Source organism: Ruditapes philippinarum, unplaced genomic scaffold, assembly GCF_026571515.1.
Source record: "Ruditapes philippinarum isolate M1 unplaced genomic scaffold, ASM2657151v2 ctg290_1_1_1_1, whole genome shotgun sequence".
Classification (NCBI taxonomy): Eukaryota; Metazoa; Mollusca; class Bivalvia; order Venerida; family Veneridae; genus Ruditapes; species Ruditapes philippinarum.
This window is the reverse complement of record NW_026854468.1, coordinates 66,572-91,271: the sequence shown is the minus strand read 5'-3', so window position 1 is coordinate 91,271 and position 24,700 is coordinate 66,572. Positions and strand designations below refer to the sequence as shown.

Sequence of the window (24,700 nt, the reverse complement as noted above, 5' to 3'; positions counted from 1 at the left end):
AGAGAGGTCATTGCTGAATATGTATGTACAAGTAAAAAAACAGTCGTGTGAAGATTGATTATATAGAATGTAGTGGATCAAATATATCTTGTCAGCGATCCATATACATGTATATGGCACAAAAACAAGAACACAATCAATACGCTAGATTGCAGTGGGATACTTCTTGTTTTTCATCCTGTAAAAGGTGCATATGAAATTCATTTTGATTTTTAACGTTTCGAATTCTTGGCGGACCGAATACGGCCACCGACCGTCTATGAACATGAAATACATGTATGCAATCCCTTTTCTGGAAAAAAGAAAATTATAGCCTGCATTAAACCTTTAAGATGTCCCTGTGCAGGCTATGCTGCTTACTGGACATGGCGGAATGGCCGAGTGTTTACGCGTCGGACTGGTAATCTTCATGGATTGCTGGCCGCGTGGGTTCAATCCCGTCAATGACAAGCCGTTGTTTCCTTGAGTAAGAAACTACGCTCATTGTTTATTACTGGTTGGTTCCAGGAACGGGTTCGAGAGTGTTTCAGTACGCTTATAGCTTCCAACACAATCGAATTAAAACTGATTATTAAAATAAAATAGTGAATTCGATATTACTTGGTGTGCGAGACGTGTTTAGATGAGCTCGTCGGAACAAATTTAAGTATTTTTGTAAAAAGAAAATAATTTTAATAAAAACAAACATATTAGAAAAACATGTTCCGTTAAAAGTGTTATAGACTTTTTTTACAAGAAATCTGCACAGCTATGTAAATTCGACCGAATGTGCTACATACAAGTACATGTATCAGACGTATATTAGATAAATATTTTCACATCACAAACATAACAATTAACAAGCTTAAACAAAGTTCAACGTTTTGATTGTCTTGAGAGAGAAAAGTAAGCAATAAGGGATCGGTCCAGTTGTATATGATGTACCTAAAGAAGTCACTATAGCTAGTTGATCCCGATACAATTTAAGAGACAATTTAACAGAAAATTTGAACATTTTTTTTTCCATTGACCACACGCGTAGGTTTGATGTGGAGATATTTTCAGGGAAATGTCATTATTTAAAGAGCTATAAAATCAAGTACAGCTTCAACCTGGGACAAAAATATATTTTGAGTCACAACTACAGCCAACTAATTAAGTAGCTATAACTTAACCAAGCATGCAGAATTTGATAATTGATCCTATGTTATACATGTAGTTATAGTTATAGAAGGTTTATTAATTGTGACCATTACAAAGAAGTCAATTGTAATACCGATCGAGTCTGAAATTTGGTGCTCTGTGGCAGTGCATAAAGGAGTTTTGATAGATAGAATGATGCTCGACTATATATATACGTCATGTAGCTGGGAAAACAATAAATTAAGGAGTTTCTAAAAGGTGTACATGTATCTTGGAACCATTGCAATCTTGGTTTTAAGAATATTAGAACCATCCAAAGTTTATAAGACACTTTACATTATGTAATAAAATGTGTTTCTCAAATAGCACCTTAATTCATAATGTTTTATTTATTTATTTATGTATTTACAATAATGTGAAAAAAAATAGCCTAATGCACGGCACAAAATATGTTCGGTAAATGCTTAGACTAAATTCTCGACGCACGGTATGCCTAAATGTATACAAACTGTTAATTTTATTTTGATTGTAAATGGTAACTAGTTTTTCCTGACACTAGTTACCATTTACAAACGTTTCTAACATTATACCAGTACATTTTATTGAGTTAAGTTCATATATATTTCCCTTTTTTGAAGTTTTTTTTCTTTTAAAAATTCTGATCAGCGAGCAGCGCAGAGTTTATACACACCTTGTGTGCTCTGAAATCAGTGACGTCACAGTATACTAGCGCACCTGGTGGGCGCGTGGGAAATATACACAAAATTATACAGGTAAATTTAGGTCATCGGCTTCCCCATTCAAAATGGTGTAATTTGATTTCGTGAAACTTTTAGCCGGTCAGAGACATTTCGAGTAAGTCACAATAAGTTATTGATTTATTTCATAAGAGTTTATTAGATGAAAAATATTATAGTTAAAATTGTAAACAAAGCACACCTGGTAAACAGGTAGGCTGACGTGAAATTTCACGATTTACAAAAAAAAGTCACACAATAAACATAACGTCAAATCAGGAAATGAATGTTGCTTCTGAATATTCTTTCAGTTAACGTAATTATTTGCTTTAAAATCATATTTCAATACAGCTTATTTAGTCTTTTAACTCGTAATTAGTAAAATTTATGAGTCATCGATTGAGCATTTTACCATGTTCCAGTTTTCAACCATATTTATTTGTTTTACACTGATGTGTTGTCTTTTTTAGATGAATTATAAATATGGGGGAGTCTCAAAAGATTATGCAAGTGCGTTCAGCGAGACAAGTACCTGTCCGTGTGCAATTATTGGATGATGACACATTTAATCACAGTGTAGATGTAAGATATGTATAATATTAAATTAATATACCAGTTTATATATAATCATATATTGATTTAATACTCTTGAGGAAGAGAATTACAGAATGCTGAAGTCACATTCCAGAGCACACTTCATTAAACTGTTTATCCTTAATTAACGAAGCTCCATTTAGTAGTATAATAGCTTGATGTTACCTCTGCAGGAATTGGAGTATTGAGGATAAAAAAAATTGATGACAAATTGATCCACTGTAACTGGTCTTAATATTATGGTTTGTCCTTTTCATTCCCAGATATAGTCATAATAGAGACAGGTGTGGCAATTTTCATCACTATAAATGACCTTAATAGAAAGATTTGACATTTAAAATTACTTTCCAAAATCTGATCTTATAGCAGAAAGGTTTGCTATTCAATATTCCCATAACTGCTTTTGATAAAATAAAGGTTAGATTAATTTCATTCCTTACAACTGGTCTTAATAGAAAAGTTTCATTATTTTGATCCCTGCAACTGGACTTAATAGAAAGGTCTGACTATCCTATAATCATCATACACTTAATTGGTCTTAATCTATATGATTTGCATATTTACATTCCAGTAACTGGTCTTAATAGGAATGTTTGCATATTATTATAACTGCCTGGTCACATGCATATTTACATCATAATAACTCATCTTCACAGAAAGGTTTGCATATTGACATTCCAATAACTGGTCTTAATAGAAAATAATGTGTGACTTTCCATTTCAATGAGTGGTCTGAATAAAAAGGTTTGTATATTTACATTCCTATAATTGGTCTTAACTGGAAATAATCTATGATTTTTCCATTTCAATAACTGGTCTTAATAGAAAATAATGTGTGACTTTCCATTCCGATGAGTGGTCTTAATAGAAAGGTTTGTATATTAACATTCCAATAACTGGTCTTAGTAGAAAGGTTTGTATATTTATATTCCAATGAATGGTCTTAATAGAAAGGTTTGTATATTTACATTCCAATAACTGGTCTTAATAGAAAGGTTAGACTACTTACTTTTTTCCAATGACTCATAGTCTGGATATTAGATATTAGATTCTAAATTAGATTAAATATACATTGAAAATCGATAAAGTTAATGCTTTAACACAAGACAATAAAATCTGATAAACATAAGGGTTGAAGGGGATTATGTAAATATAGTAAGGTTTTACCTGCATTTGAGAGGGTATATTGACTTGTTTATTTAAAACGTGAGTTTAAGACAGATTCTGATTCAAGATCTTTCAAGACTATTGATTCATAAATAATACATGTACAGGAAAAAACAGCATAAGGACAAAAAAACAACAACCTGCACTTATCAGCTAAATGATAAAATTTTTGATTTATACTCTGAGGGGTACAGTACAAATGCATTAAAGGTTAAGGTACCCAACCCATTCACACTATTAGGTAAGGGTTTCCCTTTCAAAAAGTGATACAATACAGTATTGATTAAATTAAAGTGACATATTTTGCTTATTTTTTCATTGTCAGTTTGAGGTGTCAGTTAGCTACCTGCATATATTTCAAAAATGTGGCTATTTTTATGACGGTTGAACTAAACTTGATGATAAGTTTACATTATGTACATGAATATGTAAAGCAGCCTAAAAATATTTTAAAAAACTGCCCCACTCTTTTTATCAGCTGAGCCATTACTGATCCATTCTTAAGGATATTTATAAAAAAAAATTCCATGTGCAATTGTGAGTTATTGAATATTCATTACATGTAGAATATGAAATTGAAAACAAATATGACAAAATGTAAACTTCTTTTGACTTCTACCTTAGAATACTGTCACCAAAAACACAGTAACACTTGTTGGGCATATTATGTCACTTTAAAAGCCCTGAGAATGATAAGTGCAGATGCCCTGGTAATTGTGTATATGAATTTTATATGGAAGGGAGGAAACTGCTGTTATAATACTTGAAATTGTTAAAGCACAAAATATTATGGAGGTTTTTTTCCCATATGAAGTCTATACTGATATAATTACTTTAATGAATGCTGAGGTTACCTTTTGACTGAGTTACACAGGTTTTATCTCAGTCAAACACTGAGAATAGTTGAGCGTGCAAACTGTGAGTGGGAAGCTGCATATCCTATAACGGGTCAAGTAAAGTTCGGGTCCTTTCTTAAAAAAACTGCCAGTTTCTTTTAATGACACTATACATGTATATTCTTATTGTTTCCACCTAAAGTGTGTAGATTTAAAACACAATATATAGACTTTGTGTGAAGTCAAAACATGTTTGTTCTATATTTATAAAGAGACTGTGTAGCAATTATCAATATTTGAAAATACAAAATTTGAGCATTATTGTATATCTTTAAGTCTTTTATAAGTCTCATATTGTTAATTATGTCTCCCCCACCTCGGGGGGAGACATATTGTTTTTGCCCTGTCCGTCAGTCCGTCCGTCAGTCCGTCCGTCAGTCCGTCCGTCCATTCTTCGTTTCCGGACGATAACTAGAGTTCCTTTTGACCTACAGCTCTCAAACTTCATAGGATGAATGGTCTTATTGAGCAGATGATCCCTATTGTTTTTGGGGTCAGTAGTTCAAAGGTCAAGGTCACAGTGACCGTTGGTCAATTTCTCATTTCCGGATGATAACTAGAGTTCCTTTTGACCTACAGCCCTCAAACTTCATAGGATGATTGGTCTTATAGAGCTGATGATCCCTATTGTTTTTGGGGTCAGTAGGTCAAAGGTCAAGGTCACACTGACCGTTGGTCAATTTCTCGTTTCCGGATGATAACTAGAGTTCCTTTAGACCTACAGACCTCAAACTTCATAGGATGATTGGTCTTATTGAGCAGATGATCCCTATTGTTTTTGGGGTCAGTAGTTCAAAGGTCAAGGTCACAGTGACCGTTGGTCAATTTCTCGTTTCCGGATGATAACTAGAGTTCCTTTTGACCTACAGCCCTCAAACTTCATAGGATGATTGGTCTTATAGAGCAGATGATCCCTATTGTTTTTGGGGTCAGTAGGTCAAAGGTCAAGGTCACAGTGACCGTTGGTCAATTTCTCATTTCTGGATGATAACTAGAGTTCCTTTTGACCTACAACCCTCAAACTTCATAGGATGATTGGTCTTATTAATCAAATGATCCCTATTGTTTTAATGGTCAGTAGGTCAAAGGTCAAGGTCACAGCGACCGTTGGTTAATTTCTCCTTTCCGGATGATAACTAGAGTTCCTTTAGACCTACAACCCTCAAACTTCATAGGATGATTGGTCTTATTGAGCAGATGATCCCTCTTGTTTATGGAGTCAGTAGGTCAAAGGTTAAGGTCACAGTGACCATTGGTCATTTTCTCATTTCCGGATGATAACTAGAGTTATTTAATTTCATTTGTGAAACTATATATGATATGACCATCAAGTGCAATTTCGTTTGACGCCCGCCTGCCATACGCTGATTGAATAACCAGGATTTTCAAAATTGAATACCTGGTTAAAAACAAACAGTTTAGGAAGCATCTTCTCATACAACCTTAACAATAGAAACCATCCATAGACAGCCTTCATTGAAGTGACTACCGGGTATTTACATTATCTTATCTCCATTTCCATTCCTGTTTCCATTCACAGTTATTCTCAGCAGTGGGGGAGACATGCGCTTTTTTACAAAAGCATCCTCTAGTTTAATTAATGCCGGTTCTTTTATTTTGCAGAAAAGGGCAGTGGGCTGGATTCTATTTGACAGTGTGTGTGAACATTTGAATATTCTGGAAAAGGATTATTTCGGATTAAATTACTATGTAAATGGAGAGAAGGTGTGTATTATAATTTAAGATACATTTGTATTTTCAATGCTGTAACTTAGCATTTTAAACGCTAAGGTAGCATTTTTTGCCAAATTTGTATCAAATTTAAACTAAAATAGTAAAAAAAGGACCAACTAATGATCATGGTCTGGACTGTTAGCTGTTCAGTCAGTTCTTAATTTTTAAATTTTCCTTAAATTGTCCAGATTGAAAGATAGACAACTCCATATAAGACATTTAGCACTTGGTTGTCTCCCTTTGACCACAATTAAACAATTTGAAGCAAGTACATAAGGAAGTAATTGACTATCCCATTAAATTTAATTAGGGAAAAAATGATGCATTATAAATATCACCAGTGTGGCAAGGTATCTTAAATCATTCTCACCATATTTTATGATTATTGGCAAGATTATTTCTCCACTTGTTTATTAAATGCATGACGAATTTTCATACTTCCTTTACCTGGTGAGATAAACGCACATTTTTAGTGCAGATTTATGTACTAGTTATGCAAATTTTAGATTTTATAAAACAAATTTTAGATTTTTGATGAAATGTTGAAGCTCTGTATTTTAGGACATGAATTTAAAGTATTATGATGTCTGTTTCATGAAAATAATAAATTTTAAATTCGGGTCCAAGAGAAAATGCCACTGACTGGAAATTTTTGAGTAGTTTGTAATAATTTGAATGATTCTTTTGACAAAGCAAATATTAAAATAACTGCATAATAATTGTAAAATTCCAGCTTAAGATAGGGCTACCCAACTGATATTGATAACAGGCGAATATAAGCCGATGGTCGACCTTGATCAAGAGAAATTAATGCCCTATGAGTAGGTCAAGTATGTGGCCCTTAGAGATATGGCTTGTAAATATTATGTCCTTACCATAACTTGCTTTTGTACTTTAATACCGGTAAGTTTAAAGGCACATTATGCCTCAGAAATCTTTTTTTATGCCCCCGCCATGTAATGGCCGGGGCATATAGTGTTACCCTGTTCCGTCCTTCCGTCCTTCCGTCATTCCGTCCTTCCGTCATTCTATCATTCCGTCATCATCAGTTTCCGTTCATTATCTTAGTAACGGTTGCACACATTCAACTCAAATTTGACATATGGATATGTCATGAGAAAATACAGGTCAAGTTCGAATTTGGTCATGGTTCGATGATTTTTGGCAGAGTTATGCCCCTTTTACTTTAAAATAATATGAAATTTTCAGTTTCCGTTCATTATCTCCCCAACGATACAACACATTCAACTCAAACTTGACATATGGATATGTCATGAGAAAAATACAGGTCAAGTTCAAATTTGGTCATGGTTCGATGATTTTTGGCAGAGTTATGCCCCTTTTACTTTGAAAATAATATGAAATTTTCAGTTTCCGTTCATTATCTCCCCAAAGGTGGAACACATTCAACTCAAATTTGACATATGGATATGTCTTGAGAAAATACAGGTCAAGTTCGAATTTGGTCATGGTTCGATGATTTTTGGCAGAGTTATTGCCCCTTTCACTTTGAAAATAATATGAAATTTTCAGTTTCCATTCATTATCTCCCCAATGGTACAACACATTCAACTCAAACTTGACATATGGATACATCAAAGGAATGGGCAGGTCAAGTTCAAATATGGTCGTGGTTCAATGATTTTTGGGCAGAGTTATGCCCCTTTCACTTTGAAAATAATATGAAATTTTCAGTTTCCATTCATTATCTCCCCAATGGTACAACACATTTAACTCAAACTTGACATATGGATACATCAAAGGAATGGGCAGGTCAAGTTCAAATATGGTCGTGGTTCAATGATTTTTGGCAGAGTTATTGCCCCTTTCTCTTTGAAAATAATATGAAATTTTCAGTTTCTGTTTATTATCTCCCCAACAGTACAACACATTCAACTCAAATTTGACATATGGATATGGTTTTGGAATGCCCAGGCCAAGTTAGAATTTGGTCATGGTTCAATGATTTTTGGCAGAGTAATGCCCCTTTTACTTTGAAAATAATATGAAATTTACAGTTTCTGTTCATTATCTACCCAACAGTGTTACACATTCAACTCAAATTTGACATATGGATATGTCAAAGGAATGGGCAGGTCAAGTTGGAATTTGGTCATGGTTTGATGATTTTTTGGCAGAGTAATGTCCCTTTCACTTTGAAAATAATATAGATACATCTTAGGAATAAGCAGTTTAAGTTTGAATTTGGTCGTGGTTCAATGATTTTGGACAAACTTATCTTTCTTGAATGTTGGAAAAATTTTGAACTTTCAGTTTCAGCACTCATACTTTTGTGGAAATGTATGTAGCCATTATTTTGGCTACAAATATGAAATATGCTATTTTCAAAAGGTTAAGACTGAATAATTTCAGTGTTTTGAACATTGTATGAAAATGTTTTGTGTTAACATTGAAAAGTTTTAAGGGCTTTGAACTGCAAATAAAAAAAATAATTTGTGAAAACAAATTTGGAACTAAATATTATAACATCTGAAATTTTGGCTGCATGCGGGGGCATCCGTGGCATGATGACACATTTCTAGTTTTTTAATTCTTTAGAAATGTCAAACATTTGTTTAATAGTGTTTGAATACTGGATGTAGTCATGTTAGATTTTTGACAACTGAAGAAAGTAGAGCTGAACTTGCAGTTATCTGTCACATAGGTGGCAAAATGTAAACAAAGTAGTATTTTGACTTCCATACAAAATACTAATTCACTAGTCCATAATACCAGTTGCCAACACAGAGCTAAAGTTGCAAAGCATAGTCCATGTATATGGCAAATGAGTCATTTGAAAGGTTTGCCACTTTTAGTCTACAATTAACAGATAAAGTTAAATACACAAATTATTTGTTGGCATGTTCATAATCATTGCTGTAACATGACATTAAAAGGAGGTAATGGTCAGTTATTGCCACATTAAGAGATAAGATTTTAGAGCTTTTAGACATAAGTTGTGATACGTTTTTAGATACGTTCATGATACAATTGATTTATATGGCAATATATTATTTTCAAAAAAATGTTAAAAACGCTTACATACTAAGGCCCCAATTGGAACATGTTTCTGATATATAAAAACATGGTTAAGTGTTTTCAATTTTGATATGTTTAGAGAGAAAAAAAACTATAAATAATAAATTTCAGTTATCAAGTGTGTGTTTATTTTTGACAGCATATTTATTGTATGAATACTTACGTATGTAAAAACTGACAAACAATTATTGATTAATGTACTTGAAATTATGTTATCAATAAGTTGTGTACTCAAATTTGAAGTGAAGGCAGCTAATAGGGTAAAACATAAATTCCACTGCATAGTTTTTGCAGAATACTCATCAAGCAACTGAATGCTAGTGCAAAATCCATTTTTCATTGGACACTAATTTTCGTGGTTTTCATAGTGCAATCCACAATTTTGTCCCCATGAAATTAAATGAATTTACAATATTTTATCTGTATTTTCAGTTCTGGTTGAACAATGATAAGAAGATTGCTAAACAATTAAAAGGTAAGTTGACAGATTTAAGCCTGAATGTTGTCTAGATAAGTGAATAAATGATATGGTAAAGGATTATAGATAATCCATACACTAATGTCAATATTGTCACAGATGTGGTAACTTTGTCACGTGACATAATCTTTTATTGGTAAAAATAATCGTACATGTTTATGTTTTACCCCATTTATATTAGCTCTAATATGCAAATTTAGGTGTGATGTTGTGGGTTTTGTTTCTGTTAATACTTTGACTATTAGATAAGAATATCCTCAAAAAGGTACCCAAGTGTCGGTGTAACCACTTATATATTGTTTAAGTTTGTGTACCACCTTAAATATTTTCAAAGTTCATTGACATATGTCCATGACCTGTAGACAGGAGGAAGTAACTGTATCAAGCATTTTGACAAAATTATGCCCCTTCTTCGAAAGTTTGCATACCACCTCAGATAATTTCATATTCCATTGACATCTTTAGTTGAAAATTTATACACTTCCTTGAGAGCATAATAGGACTCTCTTCAAGACCTATAACTGTAACATGGATTGGCCCTTTTGTGAACTTAGAAAAATTTACATTATCAAGGCTCTTTTACTATCAAGCACTAAGAATAATTGAGCATGCTGTCCTTCCAACAGCACTTGTTATTCATCACCACTTCATTCTCATTTATTTTAAATAATCCCCCTCCACTTCCCCTCTCAAAAGGTTAAAGATCAAATTTGAACTTCTTTCTCTCTCCTGATGTAGGTAATGTTCACTCAACCTTCATGTTTTTGCTCTCTATTACCACTTAACTTTTGCTGTAGGCCTCAAACACTTTTTTCTTCTCACAATGATAGGTTTAAAACTTCTCCCACTTTGTGTTGTAGATTTTAACCTCCTACTCGCTTAGGTTGTACCATAGGTTTAAAACCCCTCCCTCATCATGTAGTAGGTTTAAAACCAGTCATCTCTCATGTAGTAGGTATAAAACCCATCATCTCTCATGTAGTAAGTTTAAAACCCCTCATCTCACATGTAGTAGGTTTAAAACCCATCATCTCACATATAGTAGGTTTAAAACCCCTCATCTCTCATGTAGTAGATTTAAAACCCCTCATCTCACATGTAGTAGGTTTAAAACCCCTCATCTCTCATGTAGTAGGTTTAAAACCCATCATCTCTCATGTAGTAGGTTTAAAACTCCTCATCTCTCATGTAGTAGGTTTAAAACCCCTCATCTCTCATGTAGTAGGTTTAAAACACCTCATCTCTCATGTAGTAGGTTTAAAACCCCTCATCTCACATGTAGTAGGTTTAAAACCCCTCCTTCATCGTGTAGTAGGTTTAACCCTTTCCTTCATGAGCATATTGTGAAAAATGGCCGTTTTCATTCAAAAGCCTCCTGTTACAAGTTTGAACTGTTATGAAACTATGAAAAATGCTTCAATACTGATGAAACTTAGCATGTTGACTGGAACATAGCCTCTGTAACAGCATACTAAATTTTTAATTTCCTGTAACATTGGGGACGTCTCAAAATTGCCAAAAAACACTATTTTGCATTGTTTTTTCCATCAAAACTGATTTCAGAGTGCTGCAACTTCTCAATGGATTGAGATAGAGTAAAAAGCTATTCAGCGTTGGTTACACGTTACCTTACGATCGGCCCAAGGCCATTTTTAGCTTATCACAGGTGCAAAATTTTCTTGGCAATGAGGGGGGCTGCCGCCCCCCTTCAAGCCCCCAGACTTTAATTCTGTTGAACACCAGGGCTGCAAAACAACAAGTTATATAACTCTTTCAGTGTCATTATCGCATTTCAATTATCTCTGGACGATTTCACTATTTTGTTACTAAATTCTTTTTAATTAGCAATGGGTGGTTTAAAAAGATTTTAAGCTTTAAACAAGCATGTTGTTTGGTTTTGAGTGGAGGACGGCTTTGGTTGTTCATTTTTTAAGGCACTGGTGTTCTTTACTTAAATTTTTTCCCTGAAAGGGATTTGAACCAATAGTAAATGTAGAGTAAATGATTCCATGTTAAAAAATCATAACCACTTAAATGTTTGATTTCCCCTAGGCTGAAGGCATGTCCCTTACATAAAAGCAATGTAGTAAGTGATTAAAAAGAGATTATTTTGTATTTCAGGTCAGAACTGGGATTTTCACTTTGAAGTGAAGTTCTACCCGGCAGATCCATCACAGCTGGCTGAGGATTTAACCCGATACCAGTTGTGCCTACAGATTAGGAGAGATATAGTGAATGAAAGGTGGGTGTATAATGAAAAACATACTATCTCTGTTGAATTTATGTTTTAATGAACTAAGAGTGCAAAGAAACAAGAAATGTTGGTTGGCAAGATTGTATTGCAATTGTGAAATAAATGTGAAACTAGACACAATGTTTTTGTTCCCCAACTTAATGGGGGGTTGCATATATATTTGCTGTCCTTGTCCATCCATCCCGGTGACTATCATTTTGTTATGCTGACTGCATCAGTAGACTGACAAAAGAGTGAAATGTGGAGGTATGGAGGTCTCTGTTTCTTATTTGACATATTTGACAAGGTGTTGAATTATATACCTGTCAGGTTTTCTAAGATTTTTAAATTCCAAATTTTCTATCATTGCACTCCATTCCTGAAACTCTTCAAGTACCATAAAAAAATATTTTTTTCATTACTGAAACTAGATACTTAATTAAAATAACATGTTATCTTTTTATGAAAGATCTGTGATGATTTCAGTCTGTAAGATATCTTTTTCATATTTTAAAGTTTAAATTTGTAATAAAAAATCTTTCAAATAAGGATAAATGTGTCATTATTCAAGTAGTACAAAAGAAATATATATATAGTTGTCAGGATTTTTAACATTTCCATTGCTAATATGGCTATAACTAAATACAAATGTGGTATGAATTATAGATTAATAAGCATTTTTAAATTTTATTTGAAAAGCAGTGAATCTTAGTCTGTTATTTAAAGAAAGTAATAAGAAGTTCCATGATTTATATAGATGTATTAATGTTATTACAAGATTATAAGAGATAAAATGGAAATGAATGAGTTATAAATTATATTGCTATAGTAACAGAGTGTAAATGTACTTTTATGTTAAAGCAGCTAGTACTCTTATTATGTTTTATATATTATATTATTAGCTGCACTTTTCAGAGAAAAATTTTGAAGCTATTGTCATGACCCTTTCGTTGGCGTCCAGGCATTGGTTAACCTTTTCGTTAGCATCCATTTTCTCAGAAACTATTCACTTCTGAAACTTGGTATTCATGTTTATTTCATAAAAGGACACCATTTCAAAAGAGCAGATAATCTTAAAAATCTCTTGCAAAGTTATGCCCCTCTTTTAACAGTTTTTTCCTTCTATTTTTCTTCTAAGGTCAATTTCTCAAAATCTGTCAGTTAATCACCTCAAATACGTTTTTCTGTTTTTGAAGTTAAATGCATTTCTAAAGGGCATGTACTTTTTTTCTGAGTTATGACCCCTTTTTATCTTTGAATATCTTTGTAAACTTTTTTGTTAAGGCACATTTCTAAAAAAAACTTAAAATTAAAAGTATCAATGATATTCACTGAAGTACTTGTGAAATGAATCTGTATATGGGAGATAATCCTGGAAGCCCTTTTTGCTTTATTATTTCATAAGTTTGACTAAGGATATTTGCCTTAAAATCTGTTTCAGGTATTCACTTCAGTTGACTGTCAAGGGCAGGTAATGCTGATAAGCATATCTGCAGTGTTAAGCCCCCTTTTCTGTGTTGCTTTTTTTTTTTTAATTATACAGCACTGAGAAAAGTGGAGAACAATGTCTGCTGACATTAGTCTTGTTAAATATTATTTCTGACGTGGAGCTTTATAAAGTTACGCGAGTCATATGAGCAATGTTGAAGAATTATTATAATGGTCAGATTGATCATTTAACTTGAATGGAGCTTGTACTTTTGTCTTTTTTTTTTTTTTTAAATGTGGAAAAACATAGTTATGAGATTGGTGAATGTCGGTGGGCAGGCATAAAATAATTGTCTTTTGTATACTCTCCTCCTCTTTATGTCTCAAAGGATTTCAAACAACTGTAAATTATGTGCAGAAGACATAGTTTTGTGGCAATTTCCTGTCACTTTTCCTATGCATTATGTGATTATTACTTTTTATCATTTTGACAAATGTTTATTTCTGTTGATAGATTCATTATGAGCAATCAAGGGTGGGGTGGGATAGGTGTTATTTTTTTGTGTAGCTTTGACCTGATATGGAAATTCCTTGCAAATACTTCACAATGTTCTTTTAAGGAAATTCCTTTTCAGTGACCATCATAATATCCTGAATGGTTGATGATAATGAAATTAGGTGCACATACCAAATATTTTAGGGAGCATACAATCAAACTTCTTGATTTTGTTGATAAATAACTAGAAAGAGAAGTGAAATCAGGAGAAAAATAACAACACATAATGTGATGTATATATATCCATGGCAACAACCAAGTATACACTAATACAGGAGAACTATAATCTCTTAAAGTTATACATGTTATAGTGGTCTCAAATTATTATTTTCAAAGTTTCTTGTTGCTTCTCAGGTTGTATGTGAAATTTAAATAATGGGTAAGCTGTTACACTAAATAGTTAGTAATAAGGAATTAAGGATTATTATGGAAAAAGAAAACTGTGGCACCATAATTTCGTAAGAAATAAGATACCTTTGCTTTAGCAGTAGCACAGCATTAATTACAAGGCACATACAAAGCTCTAATTTTTACCACTGGATTTTGGTTTCAGGTTTCATTAATAGCTGTCATTATTTCAATAACTGAAGGTGTGCACATCTTTTCCTTTTTCTTTTTTTTTTTTTGAAAAAAAAATAATGTACACACAAAAGTGGATGTTTTATAAATATGAAGAAACAATGTTTACTTTCAGATTGCCGTGTTCATTTGTGACATACACACTGCTTGGCTCATACACAGCCCAGTCGGAGCTTGGCGACTATGATACGGAGGAGTTTGGCAGTGGCTATAAATACCTCAAGGATATACAGTTCGCCCCACATCAAGACAAAGAACTCCTCATTAAGATCGCCGAGCTTCACAGGCAGCACAAGTAAGCAACAAGTCCCATTTATTCTGTACCCTTAACCTGCTAAATTTCGTAAATGGACTCTTCCAGCTTCTCTTTATGGAACTGTCCATTATCAGTTTTAGGGATATCAAAATGAGAATTTAGGTTTTGTTAGTCAATAGTTAATAAAAAAAAAACGCTTGGCCAGATTTCAAAGAGATTTTCAAGGCTGGCACTTTAAACTGGTTGCAAAAACTTCCAGTTTTATCAGGTTAAGTGTATATATTTAGATACCAGATATTGCAAAATACCAATTTAAAAAAAAGAAAAAAAAGATGAAAGAAAATAACAACAAATATTATCTTATATCAAATTATATAGCAATAATTCGGATTATAGTTTATTTTCACAATGTTGAGAAAAGTATACAATCATGTCTTACTCTGAAATGTAAACATTTGAATTTCATAGTTTTCACTTTTACTAAAGTTTAATACATTTATCTAGAAATTGAGCCCATGCCATTAAAGTATCTATTTGCACTAAGTGCAAGAACACATCTAACTCTGTGTTTCAATCTGAACATAACTCATTCATCAAATAATAGGGAAGCTATCCAGCTAGCTTACAGAACGTCGGTCAGGTTCTACTCAGGTGCCCGTTCAAGCCTGAAATAATGCACAGAAGGTCACCTGACGTCTTTTTCCACCAGTAAAGCTGGAATGTCGCCATGTTGGTGTGACGTAAAACCAAATCAATCAAACAAAACAAAATCAAATAATAGGAAAACTTTTGAAGATATGTACTGACTGAATAGCAAACTGTGCAAACCTTCATTATTTATGCCCACTGATCTTGGTCTGCCCTGGTCACATGGATGCAATCAGTTGCTACTAGTAGGCTTATGATTAAAGGAATAATGAAAGAGAAATTACTGTAAGTCATTTTTGGTGAAAAATAAAGCTTAATCCCCTTTATCGTAATATCTTTTATTACTCAGTTAATGAGATGAGAGGTCTCATTTAAGGTATAAAAAGGTCAAGCTAAAAATTTCTGTCTTGGAATCACTTGCCAATTTTTTAGCTTGCCTATTCAAAGAATAGGGAAAACTAATGTACATGTACTCACCAAGGCATTGTCACCGCCATCAAACTTTGGTTAATTTGAGGGGGTTGCAAGTTAGTATCTCCAAAAATGCCATAAGGAATGGGTTGAAACTTCACACACTTATTTGAGAGCATATTACCATTTCACCATCTGAGGTCCATAACTTAACACCAATTTTAAAAGAATTATGGCCCTTTCTAAATTAACAGCTCTTGGAATATTTAAATTCTAATCCCTTTCAGAATATTAAATTAATTAATGTATGATAGCTATGTGACTGAATTGAAAAAGATTTAAGTTCCTCTTGTGATGACCTCTGGTGTTACCCTCTTATGTTGTGCTCTGCTGGAGCTCTCTGGTAGTGCCCTCTGGTGGTAATCTTTGGTGGTTTAAATGGTGCACATGAAGGTTTTCTCCCACAAAAGAAGGTAGGAAAAATACAAAATGGCCTAAACAAAAACCGTAACTAACATTTGGTGCATTTTGTAGGGGAGAAACACCAGAAGAAGCTGAGCTACATTTTCTAGAGAATGCTAAGAAGTTGGCAATGTTTGGGGTGGAGCTACATCCTGCAAAGGTCAGTGTCAAAATTATTCTAACTCTTAACCTGCTGATTTTGTGTACTAATGGACATGTCCTGCTTTGAAATTTAGGGGTATCATTAACAAAATTAAAAAAATCTTGAGCTTCCATCAGTATCAGGCTGTAGGGTGGCCAGGCACAAGAGTGTAGGTGGCCAGGCTCTATACTGATGGGAAAGAAAAATCATGTTGGGTTTAAACTGGTTTAGGGGTTAAAAATATCTTAATGACAAGTTTTACTGGTAATTATCATATTTTATCAAAGCAGACTGAATTTCAATATAAAGTGCTTTGAGATGAGAGAATTTAGCCTTAATTAAAAAAACTGTGGAATGTCTAACTTTCTAAAAATGAATTTATATTGAAATGTTACAAAACAAAAGTGAAATGTGGAACAGCTTGAAAATATTCTTTTTCCCTGTCATGCAAATGTTTTTTTGTTTGAATTGTGAAATTGCAACTAATGTGACATTATGTAGTCTTTAATTGTAGTATTTTATAGTGGTCAGATAGCAGTGTATTCTGTCCACACTCTTACTGGGAAAAAAACTCAATGGTTCCCATTAGATAAACATGAAAATTAAAGACAATCAACGTGAAAAAAACCAATGGTTCTAATTAGATAAACATGAAAATTAAACACAGTCAAACTGAAATAACCAATGATTCCCAATTAGATAAAGATGAAAATTAAACACAGACAGAAAAAAACAACAACAATGGTTCCCTTTAGATAAACATGAAATTTGAACACAGTCAAACTGAAAAAAAACAACCTATGGTTCCCATTAGATAAACATGGAAATTTAACACAATCAGTCAAGTTGTTTATTTAAGAATGTTGTGTACATTGCAGGATGCTGAAGGCCGAGACATTCAACTCGGTGTTTGTGCAAGTGGACTCATTGTATATAAGGACAAGCAGCAAATCAACCGATTTGTTTGGCCTAAAGTGCTAAAAATATCTTACAGACGTAATAAATATTACATCAAGATTCGTCCTGGAGAGGTAAATTCTCAGCCCTTTTTTTATTCTTCATTTTTTTCAATGATTAAGAAGTCTATATTGATTATAAAAGGGTTGATAACTTAAGAGCATTTTTAAAAAATCTGGAAAAAGAGTGATCCTCTGAAGCATTTTAAACAACAAAATTACATGAAAATTGCAGACTCAGTTTGATTGAGTCTGTACATGAGGGATAATGAAAAAGTGATTACTTTCACTGTAACCCATTCATGATTAAAAAAAAAAATTGTGGAACTCATCCCCAAAATGTTTGATATTTGTCAGCAAAGATTAGTGATATATAAGAAGTATTAAATTCAGCTGTTGGAAGTTGAAACTGTGGTCTTTGAAATTAATTTTATAAGACTAGGAAACAGAGACAAAGCTTTCATGTCTTTTTTAGATGCAGACATCTGAATTATGGCTAATGTTCACTAATGAATTCAAATGTCAAAAAGGGCAGACAAATAACTATTGCTTATCTTCAAATTTGTATTAAAAAGATGCTTTATGCATTTGGAAAGCAGTTTCGAATGTGTTTACAAGCAAATAAACACATAGTCCTAGAGACCACTGCACCAAAGAAACCGTTCCCTGAAAGGTTGTATATTATATAAAAATCTTTGTTGGTGCACTGGCTATCATGCTTGTTCTGTACCTTTATAGTAATATTCATTGACTTTACTTTCAGTTTGAAGAGTTTGCTAGTTTAATCGGATTTAAACTTGCCAATGTAAAGTTTGCCAAGAGATTGTGGAAGATCAGTGTTGAACATCATTCATTCTTCAGGTAGGGAATATACTTAGATTATTAGACTGTTAAATAGACTGCTGGTAAAGGTTGGAAACTCAGACCCAGGTGTTAACTGTGTAAGGCAGTAACAAGGCTGCTAAATATCAATAGGGTCACTGTTATAAGGTTGAAATGAGGTTCTGCTCAGTTACAACAAATCTTGTGGCTGAATGACATTTGAAGCAAGCACCTCATTTATAAAGCCCGTGTAATGATGTCATTTTAAAGAACTGATGCAACACTAGAAAATCCAGTCTGATAAGCAAGCAAAAGATCTAGATCTGATAGACAAAAGATCTAGATAGATGTTATCATATGGCAGCTCTTTTTATAATGCATTCATTTCTGACATTTTTTTTAATTTGGCAAGTTGAATATTATACTAAGGAGGAAAGTGTCTGCCAATCAAATTTAAAGAGCTTGAATTTTCTATGCTTCAGCATTCATAAGTTTATATTACACTTAATATTGAAGCTTGTGCTTGTTGGTGGCCAAGAGGTTAAGTTTACTGTTTTAGATTCACTTGCCCCTTACGGCTGTGGGTCCCAATTACCACAGGGACTTATGATTTTGATACATAGAAAGCTTACCAGCTAATTGATGAAAGATCCATAGTTGTACTTAGGTGCTTGCTCGTGCCTTAGATATTACACAAAAGGAGCACCTTTAAGGTCTTCCTCCAGAAGTCAAGCTGGATAGTCACCATATGACAATTACATTGTCTCTGCGTGTTAAAAAGCAATCAAGCGTATTCATTTTTAGCTCACCTGTCACAAAGTGACAGGGTGAGCTTTTGTGATCGCTTTTTGTCCAGCGTCCGTCCGGCGTCTGTCGTCCGTCCGTAAACTTTTACTTTAAATGACATCTCCTCATAAACCACTAAGCCAATTTCATCCAAACTTCACAGGAATGTTCCTTTGGTGGTCACCTTTAAAAATTGTTCAAAGAATTTAATTCCATGCAGAACTCTGGTTGCCATGGCAACCGAAAGAAAAAAACTTTAAATATCTTCTTTTAAAAAACCATAAGAGCTAGAGCTTAGATATTTGGCATGAAACACCTTCTAGTGAGTGTCTACCAAGTTTGTTCAAATAAAAGCCCTGGGGTCAAAATTGGCCCCGCCCTGGGGGGGTCATTGATTTTCCCTTTATGCATATAGTAAAAAATTAAAAAATCTTCTTTTAAAGAACCCAAAGAGCTAGAGCTAAGATATTTAGCATGAAACATGTTCTAATGGGTGTCTACCAAGTTTGTTCAAATAAAAGCCCTGGGGTCAAAATTGGCCCAGCCCCGTGGGGTCATTGATTTTCCCTATATGCATATATTAAAAACTTAAAAAATCTTCTTTTAAAGAACTCAAAGAGCTATGGCTAAGATATTGAGCATCAAACATGTTCTAATAGGTGTCTACCAAGTTTGTTCAAATAAAAGCCCTGGGGTCAAAACTGGCCCCGCCCCAGGGGTCATTGATTTTCCCTATGTGCATTTAGTAAAAACTTAAAAAATCTTCTTTTAAAAAACCAAAAGAGTTAGAGCTAAGATATTTAGCATGAAACATGTTCTAATAAGTGTCTACCAAGTTTGTTCAAATAAAAGCCCTGGGGTCAATATAGTATTTAGTAAAAACTTAATAAAAATCTTCTTTTAAAAAGCCCAATGAGCTAGAGCTTAGATGTTTAGCATGAAACATCTTCTTATGGGTGTCTACCAAGTTTGTGCAAATAAAAGCCCTTGGGTTAAATTGGCCCTGCAACGTTTGGGGTGGGGGTTGGGGGGGCCTATATACAGGTGAGCGACCTCAGGGCCATCATGGCCCTCTTGTTTGATCTTAATCTTTGTTTTGATATTAGTGATTTTCAGTCATCAAGAACTTTTTGTTGTTATTTTTGGTTTTTGCGTTGAAAACAACGGCTATCTATTACAGGTTCAGGGAACCAGAAAATCAGAAGAGTGTTAGCTTTTTGCCTAGGTTTGGTTCCAGGTTCAGGTACTCTGGTAGAACACAGTTCCAAACTCGACAAGTTGTGGCAGAAGAGAATCGTGAGTCTCCATTTTTCGACAGAGTCCTGAGTAAACGTGGAACTTTTGGTGGACGTACAAATAACATGAGGAAAAGAGATGAAGGTATTTATGATTTACATAATAATAAACATCAAATGTAAATATTATTTGAAATCTCATTTTGCTGGATAACTTCCTCATATGAAAGAATCTAAAGTCCCTGGCAGGATTTGAATACATAGCAGTGAGGGGCAAGTGGTTTGAGGTCAATGACCATAACCCCTTGACCATTGATGCCACATTTAATCTTTGCTAACCTGTCTTATGTGCATTTTTATGCCCCCACAATGTGGGAGCATATAGCGTTGCACTTGTCCGTCCGTCCGTCAGTCCGTCCGTCAGTCCGTCCGTACGTCCCAAAATCTTGTGAACGCAACTCCTCTTAAACCGGATGGCAGATTTTGCTTAAACTTACAGGGATGAACAACCTTAATGTGTAGATGGTAGTAAAGGAAGGAATTTTTGCTGCGACCAAATTTAACAGAATTATGGCCCTTTGTTGATTTTTTCACTAGATACTATGTAGAAATTTTGTGAACGCAACTCCTCTTAAACTGGATGGCAGAATTTGCTTAAACTTACAGGGATGAACAACCTTCATGTGTAGATGGTAGTAAAGGAAGGATTTTATGCTGCGACCAATTTTAACAGAATTATGGCCCTTTGTTGATTTTTTCACTATATACTATGTAGAAATTTTGTGAACGCAACTCCTCTTAAACCGGATGGCAGATTTTGCTTAAACTTACAGGGATGAACAACCTTCAGGTGTAGATGGTAGTAAAGGAAGGAATTTTCGCTGCGACCAAATTTTACAGATTTATGGCCCTTTGTTGATTTTTTCACTATATACTATGTAGAAATTTTGTGAATGCAACTCCTCTTAAACCGGATAGCAGATTTTGCTTAAACTTCCAGGAATGAACAACCTTAATGTGTAGATGGTAACGAAGAAAGGAATTGTTGCTGCAACTAAATTTAACAGAATTATGGCCCTTTTTTGATTTTTTAATTATATACTATGTTAAATTTTGTGAATGCAACTCCTCTTAAACCGGATGGCAGATTTTGCTTAAACTTCCAGGGATTAACAACCTTAATGTGTAGATGGTAGTAAAGGAAGGAATTTTTTGCTGCGACCAAATTTAACAGAATTATGGCCCTTTGTTGATTTTTAGTTTTCAACTTGTGGCACATGTAGTCCAAAAAATATTTGACCTAGAGTCATAAGATTGACAGAACAGTGGCGTGTGGGGGCATCCGTGTCCTATGGACACATTTCTAGTTCTACTAAATTTTTCTCAGATATCTTTTGCATCTTAAAAAAAACTCATGCAGGAATTTTCTGAAAATGAAAACCCAGATGCAACCTTTTCAAGTCTGTAAAATAATATCAAATAAGAATTACATCATGTAATAATCTATGTCAGGAATAATGTAATAATCTATGTCAGGAATAATGTAATAATCTGTCAGGAATTATGTAATAATCTATCTCAGGAATTATGTAATAATCTCGGTTTTAAGGGAAAAGTAATTATCTTAATTTGAAACAAAAGAAATAAGGCTTGAGTCTAAATTTATAGTACATTATTGTATATTTTATTATTAGCATCATCTTATATTTAAAATAAACTTAAAGCAAATTTAAAAAGTATGAGACCATTTGAATATTTGCATAATCAATATTGATTTTTTTTCTTCACAAAAAATTAAATTTTACCACACATCTGGATATCTGATTGCTTTGATTGTGAAACATTTAATGTAATGGCCTCTGAATGATGAAACCTTACTCTGAAACATAGATAAATCAATTGATTTTATTTAATGAAAGGTTAGGGCATAATAACTGTGATTTTTCATCTGCAACAGTTTTCAATGATTGGTGTGGTGGCGGGGATGACATTTATTTATTAAATTCTGGAAGGCGCAAGTATATATTGAATGTGTACAGCAAAAGCTGTATGATAAACTGTATTTATGTTATCCCTTCTGATTTTCTTAATTCCTTTTAAAAGTTGTTTAGCCAATAATATTGCTCAAAGTAAATTTTGATTAAAAATGCTTAAATGTTTTTGTCTGCAGAGAGACAGCATAGAAGAGATGAGCTTAGACGAGCCCCACCACAGACCAAGCTTCCGCCTCATGAACCGAGAAAAGAACCTCCTCCAGAGCCTACAAGAACACCGCCTGAACCTAAACATGCTCCTCCAGTAGCACCAAAACCAGGAAAGCCTAAACCCTCTCCTCGAGGTCCATCCTCTGTTGAGGATAGTGCTTCTCTTGATAGACGCTCGCTAAATGACTCATTTGATGATGTCCCCGATAGGAAGAGCCGTATGGAGAAAATTCATGCTGTAGCCACACCTCTGGCTGCTTTAATGCAGGCAAAGAAGGAACACGAGCAGCATGAAGAAGAACATCACAGAGAAGAAGCTCATCGTCATAGAGATGACCATAGTGATGATGAACGTAGAGATGAGCATCAAAGAGAAAAACGCCATAGAGATGATCACCATGACGATGATCATGACCGATCTTATGATCACGAGGTTGGTAACAGTAGTAAGACTAATCAAACTAACCAAGCCTATAAAACTGACAGAACATATAGTGGTAAAGGTGATAATTACACTAGAGTTAACAAAAATGAAAGGGTCAGAAAGAGCAAAAGTATGGGGGATAATTTAATGGGGACAAAAACACTTTTATTTTCCTATCCTGCTTCATCTTTTGAATCAGTTACTTCACATGGCGATTATGATGCAAATAATGATTGTATTGGAGGGTTAAATGGTAGGGCTGAAAGTGAAAAATATATAGGTTCAGGTAGTAAACATATTCAAAATACCAAGTCTGAACAAGTAAATCCAAGTATCTCAGCAGAAATTGTATATTCTGAAATTCCCAAAAGTCAATATGATGAAATTGGTCCACCTAAATTTGAAGGCATTTATGCAGAAATTGATGAAGTTAAATCTCAAGTTGAAAAATTAAGACACAAGAAAATTAATTCAAATAACATTTATGATGAGATTCCCAACAGAAATGAAACACAAAACTCAGAACAACCTGAGGTAAAAATTCATGGTAGAAAAAGTAAATATTTTAAAGAAAATCAAAAGTCTGAACATTCTCAAGATAAAACTCACATACCAAATCAATACACTTCCCTTGAGACAAAGACTATAAAACTAACACAACCAAAAAAGTTGTTTCACATTACAAAACATGAAAATGAGAAAAAAGATTTTGATGAGGGTCCATGCAATTCTAAATCTGAACATTTTTTACAACCCAAACCAAAACCTTCAGCTCAAATGCCAATCTATGCCAAAATAAATAAACAAAGGAAAGACTGTCTTGATAAGACTTGCAAAACAGGCTCTGATTTAACAGATTCAATTCAAGATTCTAACATTGAATTGCAAAACTTACAGGATAGTAAAGAGTTAAAAGAAGAACTGAAGATGTACATTTTAACGCCGGAAAAGGTGAACAGAAATTTTGAAGGTTTACATAATACAATGAAATCAGACATAAAGGAACAAGAAAAAACTAATTTAACAACAGTTCAACATAATGAAAATATAAATGTTAACTCTAAGCCATTAAGCAATCCAAGTATTATTATAGAAAGTTCAAAAGTAGAAAAGAAGCTAGTTGAAAAAGATATTGTCACTGTAGAAACGAAACTTAATCAAGTTGACCAAGACGAGTCACAGCAAAGAAATATAGGAGAATTGCATTCTGTGGCAAGGAATGAAATACTAGAAACTACTTTGCAAGAAAATATCATAAAAGTTTTATCCCTTTCTTCATTAGAAGATGGTGAATCTGTCCATAATACTTCTTCTGTCATTTCGGATCCTGAACAGACAGTAAATATATCGGAATTAGAGGCAGAAGGTGTTGAAATGGACATTAGAAAACGTGTTGCGAGTAGCTCTTTGTCTAGCCTGTATAAACTCACCTTCGATGGGAATTCCAATAATGACACAGAAAGTTTGAATCTAGATGACGAGAAGTTAGAAAAATTAAGCGCTCTTTCTAGTGAGTCTAATGATGTAGACACAATTGCCACCATTATAGTAGAAGGTGCAGTAGATATTGAAACAGGCAGCAAACAGCAGAGACTTAGTCTTGATGAAGAATTAGAGAGATTTAGTACAGTATCTACAGATTCAAGTGACTTTGAAAATGTTAACGAAAGTCCTTTAGATTTTGGTTTAAATTTAGAAGTTCCGTCAATGAACAGACTCAGACAAATAGACAAAGAAGAAGTAAAGGTTAAAAGTGAATTGGATAAAAATGTCTGGGATCAAAAACATGTT

The 24,700-nt window shown here is 33.7% G+C and overlaps 1 protein-coding gene across 5 annotated transcripts in view; it reads left to right on the top strand.

The window, feature by feature from the left end:
- Positions 1-1,769: 1,769 nt before the first annotated feature.
- LOC132740213 (protein 4.1-like) overlaps positions 1,770-24,700 on the top strand; it is a 61,139-nt gene continuing 38,208 nt past the window's right edge. For 4 of the 5 annotated variants that reach the window (XM_060728074.1, XM_060728072.1, XM_060728073.1 and 1 more), the window contains exons 1-11: positions 1,823-1,977; positions 2,330-2,441; positions 6,140-6,241; positions 9,722-9,764; positions 11,889-12,009; positions 14,679-14,858; positions 16,413-16,500; positions 17,361-17,513; positions 18,202-18,299; positions 20,227-20,426; positions 22,452-22,918. In XM_060728074.1, coding sequence (XP_060584057.1) covers positions 2,343-2,441; positions 6,140-6,241; positions 9,722-9,764; positions 11,889-12,009; positions 14,679-14,858; positions 16,413-16,500; positions 17,361-17,513; positions 18,202-18,299; positions 20,227-20,426; positions 22,452-22,918 — 1,551 coding nt within the window. In that variant the 5' untranslated portion in view covers positions 1,823-1,977; positions 2,330-2,342. Of the gene's footprint in view, positions 1,978-2,329; positions 2,442-6,139; positions 6,242-9,721; positions 9,765-11,888; positions 12,010-14,678; positions 14,859-16,412; positions 16,501-17,360; positions 17,514-18,201; positions 18,300-20,226; positions 20,427-22,451; positions 22,919-24,700 lie in introns of all 5 variants that reach the window. The other variant, XM_060728071.1, reaches the window with a different exon arrangement.